The sequence below is a fragment of the Rhinolophus hipposideros genome (assembly GCF_964194185.1).
Source record: "Rhinolophus hipposideros genome assembly, chromosome: 6".
NCBI classification, from domain to species: Eukaryota; Metazoa; Chordata; class Mammalia; order Chiroptera; family Rhinolophidae; genus Rhinolophus; species Rhinolophus hipposideros.
Window position 1 is genome coordinate 72,839,978 of NC_138052.1, and position 27,715 is coordinate 72,867,692.

The window sequence follows — 27,715 nt, forward strand, 5'->3', positions numbered from 1 at the left end:
TTCTCATTTGGCACCTGAGACTGAGGTAACAGAAGGAACACACAGGGATCAAGATTCAAACACATGGTCACTGTTGCATGGCAGGGTTCATGCTCTTTCTGAAACTGCTCTGACAGACGAGCCTGTTTAACTACAGAGCATTTGGACTTTGGTTTTCCTTGGCCTTTCACTTAAAAAGCACGTGGGTAACACCATTAAAAATTTAGTAAAGACTTTCTTTCAGATGTCTCAATTGTGTAAACCTGCTTCTCTACTACACACTTGTATGTAAGAGTTATTAGCACCAGACAGGGCTGCTCCATCCAAATTGATTAAGTGCTGGGAGGGAGAGAATTATTTCTTAAAGTTTCAGTTTCTGGTAAGAGAGTTAAACTGTCAGTGGTTTGAGAATTTAGGTCACTAGAACCAATTTTCAAATATTTTTTTCTAAGAGACCCCACACTGGGTTACTAATACCTTCTCCACCCTCCCAAGGGCCAGTTAATCAACTACACCTGCAAATAAAGGAATAAATTAAGGGAAAATATCCACTTAATTCTCATTGGTGAATGTACTTGCATAAGTGATTCAGACCAAAAGAACAAAAAAATCAAAATAACTACGGGGTAAAACAAAATGGTGAGGCAGGTGTGCCGCTGGTTCATCAGTGAGGGTGTGAGTTCTTGCCCGTGGAGAGTGTGAATGCAGCTAGGACACACCCTCACCCACAGAACTTCAGAGGCAACTGATAACGGTGTCTTTCAACTGGGCTAAGGAACCTCTCTTATTCTAAATAGTCTTGCAATAATTATACCCATCTTTCAGTTTCACTGAACAAGGTACTATGCAAGGCTAAGGGATCCAAAATTTTAAGGGGATTAATTTGAATTTAGCCTTCCATATATACTATAATTTGAGAAAATTCATTAATGTGCAGAGAAATACCAAAAAGCATAAAAGAAAAGAAGATAAAGGAATGAGTCTGAATAAATAATCAAGCATTAGAAGCTTCTCTGGAACAAAATTAGGGCACTGGCACTCAATGGTGTTGCCCCATCTACACTGATTAAGGGTGGAAAGGAGAAAATCATTATTTCTTAAAAATCTGAGCCACTGAAAAGGAGTTCAACTGCTGGGGGTTTTGTTTGTTTTGATATCTTAGGTCATTAGAGCCCATTCACAAAAACTCATTTATGAAGAGAAGTCAAAGAATACTGAAATAGAGCCAAGAAATATTCCTAATAAAGGAATAAAAGAGCACCAAGCTAAGCCCATGTACACCACAGACTCCTCTATATAAATTAACACGAATATGTTACCTTGCTGGACTCTTCCAACTGAGTGCCTCGTTTCCAGGCTTCGGAGAAGATGGAGCTCACAATGCTTTGGGAGCGCATGTGGCCTGCAGGCTGAGTGTCAGATACTCCACTATCAGACTGATTAGAGTGATTTGACTGAGACTCTGTTTAGAATAAATTTTCAAAAACAGGATTATATAAGTTAGTATTCTGACAGTATGAATATGTATGTTCAGATAGGTTTTTTACATAAGACCAGGTGCTATGCAGAATAACAACAAGTGATTTTTACTCATTTCATATAAACATAGCCCATATTTCCCACTAGAAAACTTCCCTTACCTTAGGGCTAATAGAGAATCTTGATTCTTTTAAAATGGTTTACCATGAAAAACTGGTAACAATAAAAGGTTCATATAACATTATTGGTATTCTGACAATCTATCTTGGAAGAACTCCTAGCAAATAAGAAAACTAATGAACCATCAATAGAGTGACTTTTTCCCCAATATCTTCAACACACTGAGAATCAATCTTTTAATAAAGATTTAATCACTCTGTGAGAAGTGGTATTAGATTGCCTGAGATACTGTCCCCTAACAGTAAAACAGAAGTATATATACTTACTTAATTTTGAAATTAGGTGTGGCTCTGGTTTTTTAAGAATCGAGCTGAAATAACCAGATCTACTACCACTCTATAGAGATACCTTCATATTGGTGGTAAACAGTGCTTTGGGCATTTCCAAATACCTGGGATGCTGGAAGAACTGGATCCTGATTTAATGCTGGAGCTGGATAAGGAAGTCCAATCATAAGCTGACTCTGTCCTCTTCAAGGCTTCTTGATAATTCATGTAGAGCTGCTTCCCGTACTAAACAGAAGGCAGTAAATGATGACATCTGAGCTTTACAGGACACGACACAGATGGATGAGGTAGGAAAGGGGGATACATTTCTGTTTACTGATTCATAGTTTGTATTAAAATTAATACTTGTGACACTTCAAAAGTTCTTTTAATACCAGTAAATTATAATCTCCTTATTTTTCCTCATTTTTATGAAGGCAGCAAGAATTTACACTTGATTCTGATTATGTTTATTATTATAAAGATGTTTTCCAATTATTCCTAAAGCAACTTTGATTTTACAGCTACAGTAAATTTTATTTTCAGTTACATAATAGGCATAAATACTCCTTCAACTATTATGTATAATCATCTCCAAGCTGTCCTTTAAAAGATTTTTTTTAAGACTTGCTTTTTTTTAGAGCAGTTTTAGGTTCACAGCAAAACTGAGAGGAAGGTACAGATTTCCCAGACACTCCCAGGGCCCGAAACATGCACGGCCTCCCGTATTATGCACACCCCCCCGAATGGTACATTTATTATTCAATGAGCCTGCATCAACATATCATAATAACTCAAAGTCCATAGTTTATCTTAGATTCAGTCTTGGTCTTATACATCCTATGGGTTTGGACAAACATACAATGTATGTACCCATCATTATAGTATCACAGTGAGTATGAATGTTTTTACTGCCTTAAATATCCTGTGTTCCGCCCATTCATCCCTTCCCCCACCCCAAGGCAATTTGATTTTCAAAAAATTTCTCTTGCTTAGGATAAACTCTGCCATATAAGAATCATGTAATGTATGCTCCAAAGCCAAAATAAATCATTTTGATGCTACATAATCTTTTACTGGCAGTATTATTCCATAGATACCAACTGTTAAGTTTACGCCAATCGCCAAAGAAGAAAAGACATTTAAAACATAAAACCTTAGGTCTGAGAAAAGCAGACATTGGCAAAATCATAAAACAACCAAAATAACAATCGTGACAATCACTAAATATATCATTATTTTGTCATGAAACCAAAAGAAAACCTACCTTTGCAATACGAATACCATTAACCCACTGGTGCAGGGTCCTCACGTCATCACAACAAAGGTATTTGATGTACTGAGATTTCTTCTGAATCTGTGGGTGCTGCAACATTAAAGTCCAACTAAGTCACCAGGAGAACTAAAGAAAAACTCTATAATGCTTAAACATATCCTGACAAGTTATGGGCCATCAGAGTAACGGCCAAATAATTTATACCTCTTATATGGCCATTAGGCCAAATAAAATGGCCTACAAATATTTGGACGAAAGAAACTTGGTTAAATTTTAAGTCAAGATATCCACGCTAAAAAATACCTTCATATCCTGGGAAATCCCCAGGAACCCTTCCATATCTCAAAGAAAAAAGCCCATTAAGGGTAACAGAGTCAGTAGAATTCTTAATCTGTAAGACTATGAAAAGGAAAAAGAATGTGCAATGTCACTTTGAACCCACTGAAATCATGGGTTCAGAAGACTCCCAATGAGAGCATCTCTGGGAAAGCTCCCAGTGCTTCTCTGCAAGTGAACACCGAGCGGTGCATGAAGCACAGGGCACAGCGCAGGACGGCTCTGCAGGCCCCTCTGCCCACCCGCAGCACGTGCCTTCCAGGGAACCAGCAGCTTTTCGACGGCACCGTCAGATTTAGTTTTCACAACCCAATGGAGTTTTCGGTTGAGGACTGGATAGAAGATGACCAACTTGACCTTGACTGCAAAATCCAAGTGCTAGAACAAAGTATTTTAACTCTGCTGGGCCACTAGTGGAACCACTAGGCTAGAAAAACCCTAAATCACACTTGGTTCTGGATTTAATGATTATTAATTACTACTTCTCTTTTCAGTTATTTTGGGGTGAAAATGGCTACATTTTACCTGAAGAAATATTTAAATTGATGTTCAATTATAAGAGGCTTTAAAAATTCTCTAACCACATTCATTTGCTGTAGAAACCCATGAAAACAATAAAATAAGCAACTTGAGTAAGTTATCAATGCAGCAGAAATAGATGGCCACCAATAAATTATGTATCTGCTTTGTTAAAATTACCAATCTCTGGCCTACAATGAAAGAAATATAATTCATTTATTTATTCTATTCTACACATAAGACTTTACAGAGCTCAGCTCCTATGATAAAACATTTAATACCAATACCAATTTAGTTGTTGAAAGTTAGGTCAGTTTTAAACAATAAAAGGTTAGCAAAACAATACCTAACAGTTTTCTCTCCTAACAACATAGGCTCCATATCCTGCTCTTGGAATATAATCCCTTGTCCTCATTAAATCACATTATACAAAAACCACCATAGCAATCTTGAAAGAGCAAAGGAGGACAGGTAGTGGAATATGTATTTTTTTCTGTAAGAGGAGGAAGAGGAATTTCATCTCACTCCTTCATTCAAGAAATATTTATTGAGCAAGAACTATTTGCCAGATGCTTCAAGTACATGTGGGGATACACTGTTAACAAAACAGAAGACGCCAGTTTCTGCAGAAGATAAAATGGGCTGAAGAGTTTTCTTTAGCATTGCCAACTAGGGCTTGAAGAGCTGTTCTGCATGCACTGCCTCTCTGAGGCACTGCCGACAGGGCAGGGTTCAGACGTCCGAACCAGGGGGCAGCAGGATGGCTCTCAGCCTTTATCACCTGCCCCTCCCTTGATGGTAATTTACAAACCATTATTTTTTTTTAATTTTATTAAATTTATTGGGGTGACATTGGTTAATAAAATTTCAAGTGTACAGTTCTAAAACACATCCTCTGTATACTACATTGTGTGTTCACCACCCAAAGTCAAGTCTCCTTCCGTCACCATTTATTTGACCCCCTTTACCCTCATCTGCCAGCCCCCTCCCCCCTTTCCCTCTGGTAACCACTAAACTGCTCTCCATGTCTGAGTACAAACCAGTCTTGACTGAATCCTTCCATTTCTCAAGAGCAGGACTACCTCGCATGGGCACATTTCCTGACTGAGAGTGTATGTGTGTTCTCTACACAAAGGAAGTATTTTTATCAATACAACATAGGGAAGAAATGATCCTCTATCCTTTTCTCCTTATCTCTCTAACCTGGGAATCCAAATGACACCCTGAAAAGTACTATGATATTTTGAATATTTGCAGATTACTTGCTAGTTTCAAATTCATTTTAGAACCTCAAATATTCTCTTTTACAACCTCCCACATAATAAAGACATTCCTTCTATAGTGTTCATTATGGTCACCTCGGGAGATTGCCTGTCCCACTAATATACTGTTACTTTACTAAAAGTGGCATTTATTGAACACTTAGAATGCACCAGGTGTATTGCTAAATATTTCACATAGAATAGCTCATTCATGACAACCCTATAAATTGAACACTAAAAAAAAAAAAAGAAGGAAAAACCCTATGATTTACATATTATCTCCACAATCTGAGAAGAAATTAAGGCACAGAGGGGTTAACACCACACTCAAAGTTATTCGCCAACAGTGAAAAAGAACCAGGATTTGAAATTGACAGGGTAGGCAGATAGGCAGAAATGAGCAGGAGGAGAGACTTCGCCTTGTTTAGGAAGCCCCATGCTCCAGCGCCTACTGGGGTCAAGACCCCTTGCAGCTGCTCTCACTTAGGGCACCAATGCCTTACTAGCCCAGCAGGATTCCAGGCTTAAACATACCCCTGAATCAGAAGGGCATGTCATTAGAAGTCAGAGAATAAAGGAAGACATCCTGCTTATCAGAATATACATTTGGCTTATCAGGATCATTTTAGTCTTCTCAAACAAATCATAAAAAGAAAACTGTCAGAAACTGCCTTGAGAACCAAAAGGGAGGACTGGGCGCCTCAGCAGGAGAGCAAGAGATAAGGAGAAGGGAGAGACAATTCTATCCATAGAAATAAAAGCCTTCATACAATGGAAAAGGAGGCCTTTCCCCTTCTTGGGATTGGTCTGCTCTACAGCTGGGAGTGTATCTGCCTAATAAACTTACTATCCTAATAAACTTACTGAGAAACGCTGTCTCTCGACTGAATTCTTTCCCCTAAGAAGACAAGAGCCAAAAAACAGCATGACAACCCGGTAACAAAATCATGCAATCTCATTCCAGGACCCATGACCTTAATTATTATGTCCTCCTACTGCCTTGTAAGTGGTGAAATCCTCTTCTTCTAAATTTGCTGCCTCTCTTCTTTTCCCCACAATATTACTGCACCACTTTTAAAATCACACGTGAGATAAGAAGTATAGAGGAGACATTCTTTGCTAAAAACCAGAAGTTTAACATTTAAATTCTTAAAGAGAATATAGAATGAAATTGCTCCCCAAAACAAATGAATAGCTATTTAGAAAGCAAGGTCATTATTTCATTTTTAAAATGATATTGATTTGGAAAGTTTGCATTTCCTAATAAAAGGTAAACATTTGAAAATTAAATAAAAAAATTTAAGAGTACAATAAGAAATTCTGGATTATTATTGTGCTTTCAGTTTATTTTTCTGTTTATGTCAAAAATTAGATTGAGGGGCGGCCAGTTAGCTCAGTTCAACCCCCACATGGGCCGCTGTGAGCTGCACCCTCCACAACTAGACTGAAACAACTACTTGTCTGGGAGCTGATAGGTCCTGGAAAAACACACTTAAATAAAATAAAAGTTTAAAAAAAATTAGATTGAGACAGATAATTCCTTAAACTCTGTAACTAAAAGTGATGCTCTTAAATCACAATCCAAGTGCCAAAGGAAAACCACTGAATGTATTCTATCCATTTATTACTTTGGAAACACATATAGGCTTGAAAATTAGTTCCCTTACTAACATGCAAGAAGTTAAAAAATAAAACTATGTAACACTCCACCCACTCCAACACTTTTGATCCCTCTAATCCTAAAAAAAAAAAAAAAACAAAAAAAAAAAAACAAAAGATCAAAAACCACACACACTTAGAACAAAAACATTCTTAACCTAAGAATTTTGAGAGTTGCAATGGGATAAAAATAATAGTGCAAAAAATAACAACGGTTGGTGAGGATGTGGAGAAAAGGGAGCCTTTATGCACCGTTGGTGTGATTGTAAATTGGTACAGCCACTGTGGAAAACAGTACAGAGAGTCCTCAAAAAATTAAGAATAGAAGTACCATATGATCCAGCAATCCCTCCTAGGTATCTAGCCAAAAAAAATAAAAACACTAATTTGAAAAGATATATGTACCCCTATGTTCACTGCAGCATTAATTTACAATAGCCAAGATGTATCAACCACTTACTTAAGTGTCCATTGACAGATGAATGGGAAAAGATGTGATAAACACACACACACACACACACACACACAATTACTCAGCCACAAAAAAGATGAAATATTGCTATTTGTGACAACATGGATGGATCTTGAGGGTATCATGCTAAATGAAGTAACTCAGATACGAAAAGACAAAAACTGCACGATTTCACTCATATGTGGAATATAGAAAAAGAAACAAATGAATAAACAAAACAAAAATAAAATCACAGATACAGTTGTCTTAACAGATTGGTTGTTACCAGAGGGGAATGGGGTGGCATTTTATTTTATAAAATAAAATGGGTAAAAGGGGGCTCAAATATATGATGACGGATGGAAACTAGACTTTTGGTGGTGAGCACACTATAGTGTGTATAGATATTGAATTGTAATGTTATACACCTGAAACTTATACAATATTATTAACCAATGTTACTTCAATGGAAAAAAAAAAAGATGGTATATAAGCCTTCAAATCCCACTATTTGGGGGCATATTTACTTTTTTTCCCCTATGATGTTTCCATGCACATAATATTAAAAGTAAATTTGTATACCTTTTCTCCTGTTAAAAAATAGTCGGTGGCCATAATTTTGGCTGTAACAGACATTCTTGGTTGCCTGCCCTGCATCTATTTTCTCCACTTTTCTGACAGAGCCCCAATTTTGTTTGGATGTCCAACCCTTACCTCTGAGTGTGAATTCTGACTACTGTGTTTCCCCAAAAATAAGACCTAGCCGGACCTTCAGCTCTAATGCATCTTTTGGAGCAAAAATATAAGACCCGATCTTATTTTACTACAAGACCGGGTCTTATATAATAGAATAAGACCCGGTCTTCTATTTTTGCCCAAAAGATGCATTAAAGCTAATGGTCCGACTAGGTGTTATTTTCGGAGAAATATGGTAGTCTAAGCCAAAACAGTGTTCCTTGCCAGTGATGGATTTAAGAGTGGGCATGTATTCTGGGCCAATGCCCACAAGGGCGAGGACTGTTGGTAGGTCCTGGAAAATACTTCCTTTTTCTTAAAAAAAAAAAAAAGAAAAAAAAAGAAAGTACAGGAAGAAATAGTGCCTTATCTTCTGATGGATTTTCTGGGTCACCATGTGATGCCTAGAACTGCAGTGGCCATCTGTGACTGTAAGGTGAGCCAGCGTGAGAACAAGCTGATATGCAGAAGATGGAACAGAGAAAGACGGAAAAAATTGGGGTTCCCACTGACAATCTTAAGCCCTTAAAATAACCAATTCTTTCTGTCTTCATGTTATGAGACCTCAAATAATTTTTATTTATATATGTTATATCTATTGATATTTACCTTATAAGAAATTAAAACAAAAGAATTTAAAATAAAATATATGTATACACATTCCACCACCAAAGAAAGCAAAGATATCATCACATGTTATGTAACCTCTTTAAAAACTCCACCGTAATTTGTGAGAGAATGAGAGTGTACAAGGCAAATAACACCTTAGTATTGTTAGAAGAAGAATAATGACACACACACCCTTTGACAGGGTCTCAGGGACTCCCAGTTGACTTTGGACCTCATTTTGAAAACTGCTAGGTTAAGCTATTTTGTACTGACTTTAAAAAAAGTATTTGCTGCTGTAACCTAAATGATACAGTGGTATTCTCCAAGAAAGGATTACCTAATAAAGGGTTACCATTACAATGCACCTAACTTTATCAAAGCAACCAAAACTCTTCCCCAAAATCCTCAACAAACACTACCTTCCCAAAGCAATTGAAGAATTTCAGAGAAAAGCAAGACCAAATGATGACATAAACATGCAGATCTACATAGTCACCAAAAGGTTTCTAAGACGGAGAAAAGCTTAAAACATCTCCATAATTATCCTGAATCTTTAAATGTTGTCTTTGTCAATGTTCTGAGGGGTCACTAAAGGGGTCACTCAAAATTCACTAAAAATGTCAATTATTAAAGTACAGCTATAATTGGTATGAAAAAAGCTAAAAGTTTGGATAAAGGAGGAAGAAAACCTCACTAAAATCAGCTTAGGCAGGTCATAATACAGGCATAGGTTATCAGGGCTAAGGTTGGGACAGGGGAGACAAATTATTTCTGGACAAGATGAGAGTTCCTTTGACCTTGGGGCACAGTGCCCTCTGATGGTTCCGCTGAGTTTTAGGTTGGTGCAAAATAATTGCGGTTTTTGCAATTATTTTTAACGTTTTAAACCGCGATTACTTTTGCACCAACCAAATAAGTACAGGAAAAAAACCTAAAACAAAATACCTATGTCCCACATTTGGCTCTAATCTAAATCTTCCTAAAATAAGCCTGCTATTAAATGAAAGTCTCAAATTTATAATCAAATCTATTTTATATACTATGACTCAAAGCTTACAATCAGTATCCATTTCTCAGTAGCATCAATCTAAGGGCTACATAGCTAAGAGTCAGCTGTGGTGTAACACACACTTCCTTACTATCCCTCACCATTCCTTTACAAACCTATAGAACAAAAGTAAAACTAGTATACTCAATGGAGACCCAAACTATTCTAAAACTCCAGGGACCTGCTCTATGTCTAACATCAATTAAAATTCCTAAAAAGAGAAGCATGTTTACCTTTAGCACCAGACAATAGTCTGTAGGTGCTTTGTATTTGTTCCGATAGTCCTGTCCATAATAAACATTGACATGATCCAGCTGGAGAAAGCAAACCAGATCCCGGGAGACCTAAGATAAAAATACCCAAAAGACTGAATTAACAACAATGTAGTAAACAAGCAATTATCATACCTGGTTAACAGTTTCTAGTTCAGAATCAAAACTTTACCAAGTAGAACTTCGTGCTATTTTGCATTAGAAAAGACAGTGAGATTCTCTACAAATGTTTCTTCTTTAATCCATGATGCAACAAAAAAATGCGTCCATTTCACTTACTGTCTTACCATTCACTAGGAACACTGATTTGCTTGGAAAGGATGGTATTTTAAAGAGACTTGAAATATAATATACTAAATACAATACAGTATAATAGAGCTCTCTGGAAAAAAGAAAATATGTATAAAATAGAAAATATAGAAAATTCAGTAGCTATAAACACTTATCTTCAAGTACAGTACTTCTCAAGTTGGGGTTTCTTTACCAGTAAAAGAGGGGCAATAACACATACCTCTCAGGATAGCAGTAAAGACTGAATGAAGTGATACTGTAAGGAGCTTAAAACAATGCTGGTCCCCATAAGCACCGACGTGATAGCTACCAAGGGGGCCCTCAGCTCCAAGTAAGGCTGAAACGTCTATAATCCCAAAAACCTATTCTCCCCAAATAACAAGCCAAACCTACTCTGGCAGAAGTTCCAAAACTAATCAATAAAAGTATGGTTTCAAATTTGGCAAGATAATCAACACGGGCCCAACTGATGACCAGAGAATTTCCAAGTTTCCTCTTCTTTGTAACAGATTAATAAACAAAGCAATACTCTGTGTGTCCCTACATGAGCTGAAACAAATCTGAGCCTGGACTCAACTTGTTCGAATACTCATTACAAATTAAAATGAATTAGCATAATGAGGAAGCTCAAAAGCCAGCAGAAGGAACATACCTTTGCTTTTCCTTTAGGGACATAATAGATACCAGATGCTCGCAAGAGAAAATAACGCTTTTTCCAGGACTTCTTGCCATCATCTTTCAACCAAAGGACTCCTTCAATTTCTGGTACAGTTACAGAACTTCCACAAAAACATTCCTAAAATAAGAAGATGATTTGGAAAGATATGATCTTTGGATTCTCAGAATAAAGCTGTATTTACCACTGTGAAATCCATGAACTGTAATTAAACCCAAATGGTTTTGTAGTAAAACCATGCTGCTAATTTTACCTCAATTAGAACTTTCTATTCCAAACATAATACAAATTTATTTCAGAACTATTATGGCAATACCTATGAACTTTTACCTGACACTGTTTTGAAGAAACTAAGTTGAAATGTCAACTGAGTTGCATATATTAGTACTTAAATGTATTTATAAACAGCACAGCTACACTAAATTTAATAAAAGTGTCAGAACTAACATAAGCATTGGACTTTATTTTTCTCCAAATTAATAACATTTAGATTAGCTGTCAAGCTAAATAGGAATGTATTTTAAAAGGAAGCAACATGCTAAGTGAATGATTAAACTTTCACAATTTAAGAACTGTATCAATATATATGACTCTGAAACAAAGAGGGCATTTATTTTTGAAATATTTAATATTAGGTTGAAAGGAAAATAAACTCAAAATTCTGAATTGTCTAAATTTAGATAAAAAATAAATTTAAAAATAAAATGCAATCATAAATTTGATAAAAGAAAAATAGAAATCCTGACTAAACTTTAACATAGGACATTTTGGGACTAAATTGATTTCTTTCTCCCCAAAATACAGAAAAATCAGGAATTATAAAGAAGATTTTCTTAATTGCAGCTATTTCTTAATAGCATCACTATAAAAAGCTGAGTGCTGATCTTCATTTTCCTAATTGCCTTGTTGGTAAGTAAGTTTATTCAGGTTTTCAAACATACTAACTTCTTTGATATTAGTTCTCTAAATCAGCAAAAGCCAAAAAGCCAAAAATTATATTTGAATTTGTTGTATTACTGCTCAAGATACGGAGATGTACACATTTTTTTTAAATGATCATTATGATTTTTTAAATTGAGTTATTTAAGGCCAAAGCTTGAAATATTTTGTAAATAGCTAATTATATTCAAATTTCTCTCTGGGAATGCAGATAAACAGCACAATCACATCCTTCACTGACCAGCCTTTTCTCCTCAGCCCTTCACATGACTCCCTTTAGTACACCAGTACGTTGCTCGGCAAAATAACAGCTTTTAAAAAGTTCTTCAGTTGCCTAACATTCACACAGGAGTACTCTCTCCATTAGGCCATGGAAGAACATAGGCTTCTTTAATTAACAATTGCAATTATAAATATATAGCATTGACATACTTGACTTCAAAAAAGGTACTTAAATATTTTATTATAATGGACAGGAAAAAAATGGAAAATGGAAAAAAATGGAGGATGGGACAGTGAAGAGTCATACCTCCAACAGCACTTCTTTGTTTCTATCTGCCATTTCAGCTGTTTCCTTTTTCCCCAGCAGGTAATTCTGGAAAAATGAATAAGTGAAAGTTAAAGGATTAACCCATTCTATTATTCCCTTGGCACAGGTGCAGATATGATTTCTTTTAGGGACAGAGCAACTCTGTCGATTTCTGCCAACAGTAAGAGGAATATTCTTTGCAAAGCAAACCTGTGCATGGGCAACATCACTAACATGCTTGTATCGCCTCTTTACTGTATCCATTTATCTTGAATTACTCCATAAACTGCCCTCCTCCAAATCCTGAGGTGATATTATTATATGTAACAGCGGACATATACGTTTTAGAATACGTTTTAGAATACCTAATGAAAGCTACACTTACAGGACCTAAAAGCTTTACAAATTATTAAGTACGACAAATAAGGCAAATTTCCTTAAAATATGCTGAGTTTAACTGATCCAGATGCAGAAAATTTAATCTGTTCTGGCTTTCAAAGAAGAAATTCCGAATTCCTGCGACTATCACAATTTTGTTTGCTTAACTGAACTAAAATCTGAATTCTAATTATTAGTCTTCACAATCACCCATAAAAAGATCTGTTGGTATTCCCAAATATGTATTCTTCCCTAAAAATATCCAGTAAAGATGTGTTATGATCAAGCCACTTGAAAGATAACCATTCAATACCTTTAACACTGCTACAATTTTTCCTCATTACTACTTTTTGGTTGTTTTTTCTCTCCTATTGATTTTTATAAAATATTTGGGTAATAGGAGTATTAATCAAATATTATTTAGGAATAAGCAAAGATGCCCAATAAATCAAGGTAATGTATGTTACAATGTGGCACCATTTATAATCAATGTTACTGGGATTTAAAAAATAATAAATAATAATAATTTTTAAAAATTAAGAAAAACCTGTCAACTGGATAAATGGTTGAAGTAGAGAAACTTAAATACATAAGTACTTTTTTTAATGGATGGAAACTCACCAAATAAATATCTGGGTTCAACACAGCTCTGGATTAGAGAGCAGAAACCTGGTAACTCCATGGAGCTACTTCCGTTTCCCCAAGGGCTCACCCCATCTGGCTCTGGGGGCAGGTAAACCTCTGTGAGACCTGACACCTGGGCCCCAGCAGACCTTCCACCTCGGCAGTAGTGAATGCTCCCATGGGGTTTTACAGCCACAATGTTCCACGAGGTAGTTGTCAGTCTTTTAAGTCTATTAACTTAGCAGTAATAGAATATAAAATAGACATTTAAAAATCCTGACCTCTGTAAGGTACTGAGTCTCACCTGTGGGTTTTTGAAAAGTGCGTATTTTTCTATACGTTCCATAAATATAAGCTTGTTTTGACTATCTCTTGTCCAATTAAGGAGATTTTCAACCAAGTTTTCATGGTCTTCAAAGATTCTCTCTGTCCCAAAATAAAATATCAATATTTTGTTAGTATTCATCAGGATTGCATCAAGGACATGAAACCTTGCAAAGTAATTCTGGGCAGAACCACAGAATCTACTGACACTACAGCTCTGGGCCCTTAGAGGTTATCTGGTCTTCCCTCTATTCTCAAATAAGGGAGCATGCCCTAATGGTGTTAAGTGACTTGAGCAAGGTCACACAGCAGCTACATGGAAGAATTAGGACTAGAATCTAGGTCTCCTAACTTCTAGGTCTTCTTTAGCCGTCAGCCTTTTCCCATCACACCCTTAAAATAAACATGTTAGTTGCATTTCATTAATCCTAATGTTAAGTATTTCCAATAGTATTCAGTTCTTGTAATTTTTAATATTTCTAAGATGATTTCTTTTTTGATCTATGGGTTTTAATTTTAAACATAAATATATTTTCTACTTTCTAAATTAGGAATCAAAGAACATGTCCTATATATTGAACACATATGTTCAAAGAACATATTCTGGATACTGATTTTTTGAAATTTCTTGAGAGTTGCTTATGGCCTCATACTTGAATAATTTTTGGAAATATCCCATTTCTTCTTGAAAAGAATGTACATTTTCTTGTTATTAGAGTTCTAAATACATTTCCTAGATGAAAAAAATTATTTTACAAATCTCTCATATTTTTTGTATGCTTGATGGTATCAATTACTGAAAAGGTTCTTAGGTGAAAAGGATCTACTATTAAGGCTGACTTGAGAATTTCTCCTGGTAGTTCTGTCAACTTTTGCTTTATATACTTTAATGCTATTAGATAAAATTTAGAATAATTGTATCTTCCTCGTGAAGATGTGTGGTTCTTTACTGCATTTTACTTAAAATCCATTTTGTCTGTTATTAACGTAATTACCTTTCTTTTGATTAGTGCCTTTTCACATTCCTTTTACTTTCAAGCCTTCTGTGTCTTTAGGTAATAAATAGGTCTTTTATAAACAGCAACAGCTGCATTTTGTTTATTCATCCTTTCTAATAATCTTTGCTGTTCCCCCACGTCCATCAGGCTGTCCAGCACTTGTCTCACTGTCTGCCTCTCATCCACCATCATTGTTTTAATTAAATAACTTGTTTCCACCATCTTATTTTGGGCTCAGTAGTCCCTTCTTTTCTTTTATTCATTCAACAAATACTGAATGGCCACACACTATATTTGATGCACTGTGCCATATATGATTAAATAATAATTACTTAAAGACACCATAGTCAATTATCTAAAAGGTAACACAGAAATATTATATGGGTCTTTAACTTACAGCCATGGAAATATTCTAAAACTGGGATCCAAACATTTTCTGTTTATCAAGATGCTACTTTATCTGTGAACTCAAACCTTTCTAATTCTCTAAGAACAGTTACAGATGAGTATTATCAGAATACATTTTATACATGTTAATAAAGCTCTAACAACTTATGGTTTAACTTTGGGAGTTGTGTACATGTGTTCTGAAAGGGTTAATGATTAAATTTTTATTTCTCTAGAGACTGCTGTGAAATATTTAAAGATATAATTAGTAAAAGGAATGCAAATACGTACTTTAAATAAAATAGCAGTTGAAATTGATTACTTATTCATCAAGCCTAACAATTACTGCAAGGTTTCTGTAATTATACAATTAATATTACAAAATAAAATTTTTTAAGAGCCAATGGTGGTGTAAAAAAATAAGGAATTTTTAGTATTAGAAAACACCATATCAAACTACAGATAGTAGGAAACTAAGACTTAGTACACCTAACTAAAAATACGATGTGCTTTGTTTCCCCTGAAAGTTAAATGCTGGTATAAAGAGTTCACCACAAATGTGAATAAACATAATGGTCTTTAGTAAATGTGAAGAACTACTGTCTCTGTAGTTCTTATTTGAAAGGGAAATTTTATTACCTTAAATTTTTGTTGTTACTGTTCTAGCTATAAGAAAATCTGAAGTGAACTGGAAATGGTCTCATATTCAAATAAATCTCAAAATATTTGAAAGAAAGATAATGTAAAAAGCCAAGGTTATATTATAGAAAAATATATATAAAGATGTCTCAAGGTCCTTTTACCAACACAAAAACTGTTGGAATTAGATAGAAATTAAAAAGTAACTAAAGCCATGATATTACTAACCCATTTGTAACTCAGAGCTGGTTTCCACCAGCGACCAGTCTACACTATAGCCACAGTGGGATTTGTCCGTCAGGTTGTCCAGCACTTGTCTCACTGTCTGCCTCTCATCCACCATCATTGTTTTAGAACTATCGTCAGACATGTGAACTCGAATCACCAGCTGTAACAGGTTAAAAAAATAAAATTAAATGCAACCCCAAAACTAGGCATTCTAGAAATCTTTTCCAGTATTGAGTAATGTTTTAATTAAATATAAATTAAAACAAATAATGACTTTATCATGCAAGAAAAACACTCTAAAATTAGGTATCAAACAACCTGATCAAATTTAAAGCCTTCTTAAAATTATAACAGGTAAGCTTATAATAAGACTATTTTGTTTTACACTTTTAGAATAATTTAAAAAGCAGAAAGTTGTCTCTTTTATAATGCATTTTATCCACAAAAAATACATGTAAAAACTATATTAAGAAGAAATACCCCTCTACCTCTCCATATCTTAGATATATTATATAAACACGGTAATTCTTTATAAATCCGTAAAACTGATACAAATCCCAGACCAAGAAAAAGCCCAAATATCACCTTTTTCACTTGCGCCTCTTTAATTTTCTCTAGGGCAACTCTGATCTTCTCAGCTTTCAATTTTGCTGCTTGTTCTTCCTGTGAACACAAAGCACTTCAGATAAACTAATGCTAAAATAATGAGAATTTTTTAGAAGTCTTTTTATCCTTAAGGATGTTGCTAGCATTGAATTTCAGTAAGAATATAATTTCACAGTTATGTAGACCACATTTAAAATAATAACTGTTCACAAAGGAAAGCCGAAAATAAAGGAACAATTTTTAAGAAGCAGACTCGAAAATCTCTTATAAGACTAGATTCCATCTTCTAGAGAAAAAGGAATCTGTGACTAAATGAATGAGTTTGATTCTGTCAATCTGAAGCAGATGAATTTCATGTTCTGGAAAAGAGGAAACATGAGTGTATAAATGGGCCTGCCAGTTTGTTATACCTGAACAATCCCTGACTGAATTTATCCCCCCTCCAAAGCATGGGCTATCTGTTCCATATTAATGTTTTGTTCTATTACACTGAAAATGTACTATCATCATAAAAGCAGCAAAAAAAGTATTAATTTCTTTGCAACCATATAAAAATCCTTAGTAAAAAATGTAGGTACATTGGTATACATTTGTATACCAACGCAAACAGAGGAGGCTGCATTATATTCTACGTTTTACTCTGCTTTGGGAAAAAATAACACAATATAATCAATGTCTCATGTCAGTAAACCAAAATTTGTTTCTACTAATTCATTGATAAATTTTTTCAAATGTTAAACACAATTTTCCAAATATTTAATTTCTAGTAGCTTTTACTTATAAAATTTAGATAAGTAGTAATAAAATTATCAGGAACTAAAAATATACTTAAAATATCTGTCTATTTTTTCCTAAAATAACATATACTACTACTATAATACTGGTACTTACTTGTACTTTCCAGCAATAGGCCATAGTACACTGTAGCATTAGTCTCCAGTTGAAAAAACTCATGTAAGTAAACTTCTGCTCATAAAAGATTACATTCTAATTCTAAACTTTTGATTTCTCTGGAAAATATCTAAGAAAAATGTAAAATGTCATCTTATATATTCCTTGATTTAATATAGACTTAAAAAAAAAAAAGGAAAACCTAATTATGACAGCCAAACTTTATCTGCTCTGGATTGTGATTAAAAACCACGATCCATGAGTTATTCTTCATTAAAAACCTAAAGCTTTCAGGGCAAAAACCCCTCAAAACTCAATTCATTCATAGATTTATTCACTGTTCTCCAAAATTTTTCTGGCTTTCCTGTTTCTGAACTGCTTCTCTTTGCATTTCATACTCTAGGCTGTCTCCCCTCCTTGCAAGCTTAGTATTTACTATTCTGTGGAACAGAGAAGAAAACAGAGGTTGGGGAAGACAGTGGGCTTGTTTGTCAGAAATCTGATCCTTTTGAATGAAAGGAGCCAGTAAATTAACATAATAACTGAGGTCTGGAAATACTATCTGTAAACCCAATTAGACAGAGAACAAAGAACTTTATTTTAACAATAGAGAGGGGTAAGATAAGACTTGACTCTTAGACTATCAGAGATATATTCATTTAACTGAAAGTTTAAATCATCCTATCCCCTCTTCATGCAAATAAACAATAACAGAATTATAAAATATGTTGACTGTATATTTTAACTGTATAATTTTTCTTTTTAAGGCAGTTTATAAAATGAGAAAACTAAACTACTATTAATTTAAATCTCAAAATCTGATGAGGAAAAACTGGTATGTAGAATTGAAGCTTTGTGTATTTGGAATATAAACACGAACTTCTAAAAGGCCAAATTCTTTTATATAATAATTAATTTGCAGAGGTTAAAAAAAAATAGAAGATACCCTCAAAGCCATAAAACATTTTTAGAAAAAAATATTCAAGAGAGTGAGAAGACAAGCCATAGATTAAGAAAACATATTTGTAAAATCTTATCAGACATATCTGATAAGGGACTATTACCCCAAATATACAAAGAACTCTTAAAACAACAACAAAAAAACCAACAATCCAACTTAAAAATGGACAAAAGACCTGAACAGACAACTCAAAGATACACAGATGGCAAATAATAAGACTATGAAAAATGCTCAAAATAATGTCATTAGGAAACTGTAAATTAAAACAATGAGAGACCACTACACACGTATTAGAATGGCCAGAATCCAAAACACTGACATCACCAAATGCTGGTGATGTGGAGCCACAGGAATGCTCATACACTGCCAGTGAGGATGCAAAATATACAGTAACTTTTGAAGATAATTTGGTGGTTTATTATATAACTAAACATACTCTTATGATATGATCCAGCAATCACGCTCTTTAATATCTATCCAAATGAGCTGACAACTTACCTCCACCCAAAAACCTGCACCTAGATGTTTATAGCAGCCTTATTTATAAAGTGTCAAAACTTGTAAGCAACCAAGATATCCTTCAGTAGGTGAATGGATAAACTGCACTGCATCCAGACAATGAAATATTACTCAGTGCTAAAAAGAAATGAGCTATCAAGCCATGAAAAGACATGGTAGAAACTTAAAAGCATATGAATAAGTGAAAATCACCAATCTGAAAAGGCTACGCGTCCTGTGTAATTCCAAATATATGACATTCTGAAAAAGGCAAAATTATGAATACAGTAAAAAAGATTAGTGGTGGTCTGGGGTTGGGGAGAGGGAGGGATGAACAAGTGCAGCGCAGAGGATTTCTACAGGAGTGACACTATTCTGTATGATACTATAATGGCTGATAAGCATTGTATTTTTTCCAAACCCACAGAATGTACAACACCAAGATTGAACCCTAACGTAAACCACAGACTCTGGGTTGATTAAGACGTGTCAACATAGGTTCATCAATTATCATGAATGTCCCACTCTCGTGGGGGATGCTGACAATGGAAGCTGTGCATGGGTGGGGGCTGAGGGTGGACAGGAAACCTCTGCACCTTCCTCTTAATTTTACTGTGAACCTAAAACTGCTCTAAAAAATAATGTCTATTCAAAAAAGGAACATAAGTATTTAAATATTACATTCTGATATTGGTTATAAATTTTATTATGAAAATTTATTTTCATAACTCCCATTTTAGTATATTATTTGCCAAATACAATATAACACAATCATGAAGCACTGACATAACAAGTTATTCACTTGTAAGACAAGCTTAAACTCCCAGATCAGTTTCTCTGCCATTGACTAACAAGAAAAAAGCTGACACACTGTAAGAAAGGTTTATAAAAACAAGAGATGAAGAGATACATGCAACCAATGAACATACATTAAACCAATTAGATTTTGTAGCCATCAATAAGAAACCATTTTTAAGTAAAGCAGCTAGGTGGGGCTATTTTAACATCCAAATTCAGCTACTCCTCCATTTGCTTAAAATACTACTCTTTAATAACTACATAAATTGGTCTGTGTTAAAACTGTGTCAAATTCTAATTTAAGAGCTATGTGTTTAATTTCAATCTAGGCAAATTTCAGTTTATTCTTCTCCAGTTTATTAACAAGGATGTGCTTGCTAAAAGCTTTTTGAAGAAACAATTTATCAGGATACCTCTAACTTTTAGAGTGTGAATATCATCACTGGAGTAAAAGTGGAGATAAAAATATTTATATCAAACTGCAAAATCCATAATATTTTATTCTGCCCATGTATAATAAGCTCTTCCTCAGAACGTATGATTTTCATTTACTGTATTTAAACTATAATTGTATCTTTTAACCATAACAACCTAGGAAAGGAAGAAACTGTTTTAAGCTTATGGAGTATTGTGCAATATAGGAAAGATCAATAAACCTTTGCTGATGTATTTAGATTAGCTACTTAGAAGACATCTAATAGTTTATTTATAAAGGCAATGCAAATCTATGTTTAATTCTGCAGCCCAAGTTTAATACAAAGACACAGCTTTATTCATCTCATGTTCTCTTCTTTTTGTTAAAGCTAACAAACTTGGGTCTTAGGTTTTCTGTTCTGTACCTTTGGACTACCCCTTTCTTCATATTGTTTGTCCCACAACCATCCTATACATAAGTAAAAGATACCTCAGACATACAACAACGTAACTTTCTCTCCTACCCCTTCTCTTAAAAGAGCAAGAGACAACCCATTTTCTACCTGAAAAACGCTTGTGTGGCTATCAATAACCATCAAATGCCAAGCCTCTTCAAATTTACATAAAGGACAAAAACTCAGTGAAGATCTTATGATTAAATGAAAGCCAATGCTGTGGTTACAAAGTGTTAGAGCATTCTCTTCCAGTATAAAACTCAGAATACTTACAGAAAAGAGTTACAGTTGCTAAGAGATGGGTAGGGAATTCCTTCAACTAAGAAATTATTAAGGCTTTGTGGTTCAGAACAAATCCAATTGAAAGTAAGGGGCTAAAGAGTAGTTAGCAGCTCCTTTGGGATCTAGTTTATTCCACAGATGACAATGATAAAAAAATTTATGTAAATTAAAAGAATTCAAAGAAAACTTGGAGTGATAAGCAGTTTGATACCCATGAAATGGTCTATTCTATAAAACTGCTCAGAGCCAACAGTTTACTTCCCTTGAAGAAATCATGAAATTGATAGACTCTCACCGAGAAGAGAACTCACATTAACTGAACACTTCAAAATGTGTCACACAATAATTGGCATATTACCCACAGTGTCTCGTTTAATTCTCAATAATGCAAGGCGATTATTGTATTATCATTGTATCCATTGTACTGATTAAGGCCTGGAAACACTAATCTTTCCAGACAGTTACCAAGTGACTAATTACTTGTTCTTTCTACTACAATGTCATAGTCCCTTTTGTCCTAAGGATTATAATGTAAACTTTTGGAATAGCAGTAAGTAAAAACTGCTTGTCAAAAAATAAAAGACTTTCAGTAACATAACAGCATTTTAATAACTTCTCTGAAGCAAAGAGAATGGTGGTCAACATTATTACAGCAGTTCTTGAAACCCTGATGGTCACGAAGACAATTCTTTTATTTGACAGATGTTTGTTGAGACTGTGCAGGCTTAAGTTTGAGTGCAAGGGGATACAAAGTTCCTGCTCTCATTGAGCTTACATTTAGTAAGAGAGACAAAACAATAAAAAATAGATGCATGATGAATCAGTTACTGAAAGTCCTATGGGGGGGGGGGGAAGCAGGGTAAGGGAGTAAAGAGTAATGAATATGCATTATCAGATGGGAGGTCAGGGAAAGCCTTTAGAATGGTATCCAGATTTAAGGGCATTGGATCAGCAATGGCCTTTGTCCACTGCTCCCACTTATGGCAAAACACTACTGTGTGGGCATTAATTAGTTCCTGGAAGAAACTAGTTGGCACTATTTCTGCAGAAGCTCCCAGCTCAGAACTGTATGTGGGAGAATCACTTCATTAACAGTGGTATAGCAACAATTGGATTGGCGATGAAAACAAACAACAATCTTTCTGCTACCTTGGCTTAAGTACAGTGCTACTGTGTTCATTCTACTCTGTACTAACTACGGGATGTTAAAATGTCCTACTTTGGAAAAGTGCACGTCATGGGTGGGGGGGGTCAGTAACTAGGGTACATGTTTTTTGGGTAAGGGGAACCAGACTGCCACACAGGAGGTGTCCAACAGATAAAAACTCTCTTAGCTTCAAAACAGCTAGGTGCTCTGGTACACAGGGCACAGACAACGAGAGGCCCATGGCTCGAGTTATGTAGGAATTTCTGCCACCTCGTCCCTGACTCCACCTCCACCCCACATGTGTAGGTTCCGTGCTACTGAATCACCTTCCTGCTCAAATTTCTTGCTTGTATGTAAGCAGGGCAGTATACAGGAGGTAGCTAGAGCCAGGTGTTGGCTACGTACGCCAGTAATGCCACCGCTTGGGTAATGGGAGAAGAAAATATGATCCGAGCAGGAATGGCTCTGGTGCTGCAGCTCTCGGACAGAGGGAGATGAGAAGTTACTTGACAGCATGTATCCAAAACTTGGAAAGTACAACTCTCCCTGTACAAAGTCTCCCTAGAGACTTTGTTTTGTTCACTGACATATTGCGTTCTCAATACTGTCTGGCACATAGTAGGCACTCAGTAAATATTTGTTGAATAGATGAGTTATTCTCTTCAACAGTTTCCCACGGCATTGAGAAAAAAATACATAGTCCTTAGCATGCCGAGAATGATTTGGTTCCCGCCTACCTCTCCAACCCAGATCAAGACGTCAGATCTTCATTCAACTACTGTGGCTCCAGCAACAGTCTTTCCTCAGCTTCTCAAACATGCCAAGCTCTTTTCCTCCTGGGCCTATCTACATGGAACACTTCCCTTCAACCTCAGGATGGCTTCTTTTCATCCTTCAAGCTTTAGATTAAATGTCACCCCTTCAGAAGGGTCTTGTCTGATCTTACATCTAAAGGAAATGTAGCCTTAATCCTCCCCCACCGCCGCAGTATTCTCGTTTCCTTCATAGTACTTAACATGATTTAGAATTTATCTACATGCTTGCTTGTTAACGTTTTTTGAATCTACCTTCATAAGCAGACTGTGAGCTCCCGAGGGTGGGGGGGGGGGAATAGATCCATTTTATAAATGTTATATTCTAGCACCTAGCACAGTACAGGATTCAACAAATATTTGTTGAATAAATAAGCAATGGAAATGGTAAAATGTTACTCTTAATCTGTAAGCAGTGTACAGAATGCACTGGAAGAAGGACAAACAAGGATAAAGAGAAAAGTGTAGTGGCTCTGCAAAGCTAGAAGAGCCTATTTTAGGCTGGTGGCAATAGGAATGAAATGGGTAGGTGAGCTCAGTAAACCCTGCTTCATTAGAGCTTTAGGATAGTAAGTAAAAAGAAGAAAGGCAACAAGAAGGGTAGAGGGTTCAAACCTGGGCAATTGGGAGAATGGCAGCATTCTGAACAGAAATAGAAATGTCAAAAGAAGATTATATAAATTGTGAGGCCCAGAAAGAGTGGATAAGGCAGCTAAAGTCTTGTGGGATTGGAGGTGCTGGTCAAATGCTGTTAATCTTTTAGGAAATGCCTGATAGCAATCCGGAAATGTGCTGCTCTCAGGTAGAGCGATCAGATCTAGAACAGAGATGCTAGGTGAAGCTGTGAGTGTGACTTTCAGGTGGAGAGAGAGTAAACAGAGAAGGAAGAACTGAGGAAAAGGAAAAAACTATGGTTGTTATAAAGTGCATGTCTATTATCTGCTTAGGCTCCTAATTTTCCCTGGTCTTTAAGCTTCTTCTACCGCATTCCTAGATCTACTTTAAAGAAACTCAAACAAGAGAAAGGGTTTCACTGTTTATTCTTTGTGTGTGTGTGTGTGTGTGTGTGTGTGTGGTGTGAATAATGCTGCATTTTATTATTGATTAAAAGGTTTTAACCATGACATTTCATTCATTAGATTCCATTTCTCATTACATGAAAACAATGCACATTTGTCAAGTGTATGTGTGATTTCTCACATTTTTTATTTGAAATCTAGTTTTCCTTAACTTCTGATGTTTATAGAATTTTTTATGATGTTCATCAGAATTGCAGGCTGTCATCATCATAGCCCTTCAGAAGCTTAGCTTACCCCAAAGACTTTAAGAAAATTTTACGAAACAGAGTGTGCACAGAGAGAAATTTCAGCCTTATTGTATTACTGCATTAATTCAAATTTCTTTGTGTCAGCTGTTGTAATAACTATAAATCACTGATTTTCAGAGACATAAATTCCCACTAATGAAAATGGAAACCAATTGAATTCTCTGGAACTGGTACAAATCATTCATATGATTCAGTAGTAGTCCACTATGGTGAATTACCATATTCACTGCTTATTCTTACGTCTTCTCTTTGAGCTGCTTTGCTCCTCACAGAGATTTTTTTAGCTTTATCATCTTCTTTCACAAGTTTATGAAGTTAAAAATGAATGAATTTTAAAAAACCCTCTGATACAATAACTTAGAGATATTACCTATAATTACTACATATATTCTTCAGAAACTATCTATAACCAAGTCTGACATTCTTAAATTTAACATTATTTAAATAATGAAATAGGTAGAAAGCTATTCAGATTCCTTATTCTGTTATCCTTAGTTAACAGTGACATTAACTAATTTAAAATTTAAATTAATGTAAAATACCAGCCCAGTGAAAATTTAGTTGAACCGATTCAAACCACTCTGAAAGCAAGGAACTGAGAAAATTAAAATTGCAAATTTCTCTTCCCATTTGATTAAGCTAATGTAAAGTAAGATTCTGTTTATATAAATACATGTTTTAATCAAATGAGATGCTGATAATATAATCAAGAATGAGAAAACAAAGTTTGCTAAAAAAAAAAACAGCATGGATAAGCATTAGTAGTAAAAGCTAAAATTAAAGCAATGATTTTTGGACTTGAAAGTGAAATACAATGTTAAACTAGAAAAAGTACAACATACTTGGGAAGACTGTCAGGTATTTACAAAAGTTAAAAACTAGTAAAAATTACTGAAAATATTTTCTACTCTCAATATTTTCTAACAGTCGTTAAGATCAGTAATTACCTCTAGTAAGAGAAAAAAAAATACCTCTATTAAGGACAAAGGTGCTGAAATAAGAACAATCTGAGAAATCTGAGAGCACAAGCAAAACACACTATATTCTACCTACAAAGCAATAAATATTTACATACAGGTGGAAAGAAGAAGTATCACCTTGGTCAGCAAATGAGAAGGTTTTCCTGCAATGTTTCTCAGAAGAAGGGAGGTTTCCCTGTCCAGATAGGAGTGCTTGTGCAGAAAGAGAGAGAAAAACAAAAACAAAAAAGGCAATAGAAGTCAGTGAAGGTTTTATGTGCTTAAAATATAAAACAGACAAAGCAAGAATGATTCTCTATTATTAATCTCATATCTTTCTCCTATACTCACTGAAACGTGTCCAAAAGAAAATTTAAGAACAAGAAAAAAGAAAAGGAAGGAGGGTGCTACACACACTATCTGTGCCATAAGGTGGGTCCTAGCCTACTCCTGCTGATCCCTCACCTTGGGAAAATGGAGCCTACACTGCAAAGATCACAGAGCCAGTCTGTTTTCCAGGGCAGTGTTTGTGCACACAGCACAAATAAATAGGTGTCAAAGACCAATGACTAAATATATTCCTTCCTCTTATAAAGCCTACACAAGATCTATGTAGCTTTAAATATTCTTATGAAAACAGAGTAAGACTACATCAGTTTTAAAACTTCTGCAAGTATTTCAATGGTAGCCACACCAAGAGGAAAAATGTCCATATTTTGCCTAATGAACATCACCTATTTTCAGTAAGATTTTATTAATTCATTCCGTACATCAAAATACTAACAAGACTGCATTGCATAATAAAGAACTTGTATAGCAAATGAATGAATGATACAAACAAAATATTAAGAAATGTTGTTCCCTTAAACTGGTTAAATTCATTCAAGCAATTTACATATTTTCACAAAAATGACTGTGAATAACATAGCCCCTAACTATCCTTTTCTCCCTTAATAACTTTTTAGTTAACATGTTGTAAGGTAAGTTTATACAATTGTATTTAAACTCCTGTAGTATAAATTACAGCTATTTTGTTATACTTGTATATGTAACTCAGACTTGCCTGTCTCTAAATAATTCTGAATTAGTATTTATTTTTAATAATATGGAATTACTAACCACCATTTAAAACAATACATGGCACAACAATGCAGTTACAGAAAACATTCTATAATGTTATATTTTATAAATATAACTGCATATCAAGTTATTCTTGAGAAACAGATTCTTTTAATTAAACAAATACTAGATAGAGCAGCACCCTCTCTCATAAAGTTAATAAAACACACTACTTCAAGATTAGAAATAGTTACAGAAAATAACATTAACTTACTATTTACTCTTATCTATACACTACGTTGAATTAGGTTTATTACATAGTTCATTACTTATATTGTTTAGCTTTAATTCAAGATGAACCTTACAAGCACACCTGCCCCTTTCACTCACTGATAAATAATAATAATAATGAAAAAAGAAACCTACAGTTAAAAAAAATTGGACATATTCATCAAGATTAGCACTAACAAGGTCAAACAATAACAAGAACAGAGATGATTATCCTGGGTCATTTACCTATATGGTATAATTCTCATGAGGGTAAAGGTTAATTGGCTCATCCATAAAGACTCTAGGTAAGCAGGAAGTTTTGAAAATTCCATTTTATTTGAGGTTAACAATCAGTTAAGACCAGGGAGAAAATACGAATGACAATTAAAAAGAGCAATTATAACTCTCATTGCTTTTATTTCCCTTCATTTTTTGCTATTCACATCTAATGGGAAAAATATATATTCTTACACAATTATGTAAAATATAAAAAATGTCTTGAAAATCTACTCCTATTTATCGTACTCATAAAGCTTACTTTCTCAGAAAAAGATCCCCAAAATGAGTAAAATGTCTATATTTAGATAATTATATTTCAAATTAAAAAGAAAAAATCTACTTCAGGCCATCAAAAACGATTATTTGGTAAATATAATTCCAGACCTTCAATTCAAGTTTAAACTTTAAAAAAATCTTGTAAGATTTACTCAATCAATCCTCATAAAAATAATCACCTCAAGACTTCCAATCACTAAAAATTCTATACCCTGATGAATAAGAAACAATATTAACTATTTGAAGACTCTAAAGTAGAAGTCAGCCATTTAAAAATATTAAATAGCTTAAAATAAAATTAGTTTAAACAGCTTATAATAAAAAGGGGATAGTCATTTTAGGTGATCCAAAAATATGGCACATCTAAAGAGTGAGACCACAAACAATAGGGGGACATGATCAAAAATTACTTTGTGTTTGAGACACTCATATAGCTAATCACGGCTTAATCACCAGCAGGGTAGGAGGCCAGGTCTCCATATCTCCTCTATCTCAGCTACAAATATTGTAGCAGAAAAAACCCCAAAAATCTAGAAATCAGAAGCAGCGAACTTCTCTCTTCAATAAATGTCTTCCTTTATCTACATTCCCTACTGG

General features: G+C 34.8%; 1 protein-coding gene across 4 annotated transcripts in view; it reads right to left on the reverse strand.

The window, feature by feature from the left end:
• Positions 1 to 27,715, reverse strand: part of RAPH1 (Ras association (RalGDS/AF-6) and pleckstrin homology domains 1) — an 84,649-nt gene that overhangs the window by 10,159 nt on the left and 46,775 nt on the right. For 3 of the 4 annotated variants that reach the window (XM_081050822.1, XM_081050820.1, XM_081050821.1), the window contains 10 exons: positions 25,373 to 25,447; positions 16,670 to 16,747; positions 16,085 to 16,244; positions 13,813 to 13,934; positions 12,507 to 12,572; positions 11,015 to 11,158; positions 10,033 to 10,143; positions 3,172 to 3,270; positions 2,030 to 2,150; positions 1,299 to 1,441 (listed from right to left, as the gene is read on the reverse strand). In XM_081050822.1, the coding sequence (XP_080906948.1) occupies positions 1,299 to 1,441; positions 2,030 to 2,150; positions 3,172 to 3,270; positions 10,033 to 10,143; positions 11,015 to 11,158; positions 12,507 to 12,572; positions 13,813 to 13,934; positions 16,085 to 16,244; positions 16,670 to 16,747; positions 25,373 to 25,447 (1,119 nt within the window). The remainder of the gene's footprint in view (positions 1 to 1,298; positions 1,442 to 2,029; positions 2,151 to 3,171; positions 3,271 to 10,032; positions 10,144 to 11,014; positions 11,159 to 12,506; positions 12,573 to 13,812; positions 13,935 to 16,084; positions 16,245 to 16,669; positions 16,748 to 25,372; positions 25,448 to 27,715) is intronic. The other variant, XM_081050823.1, reaches the window with a different exon arrangement.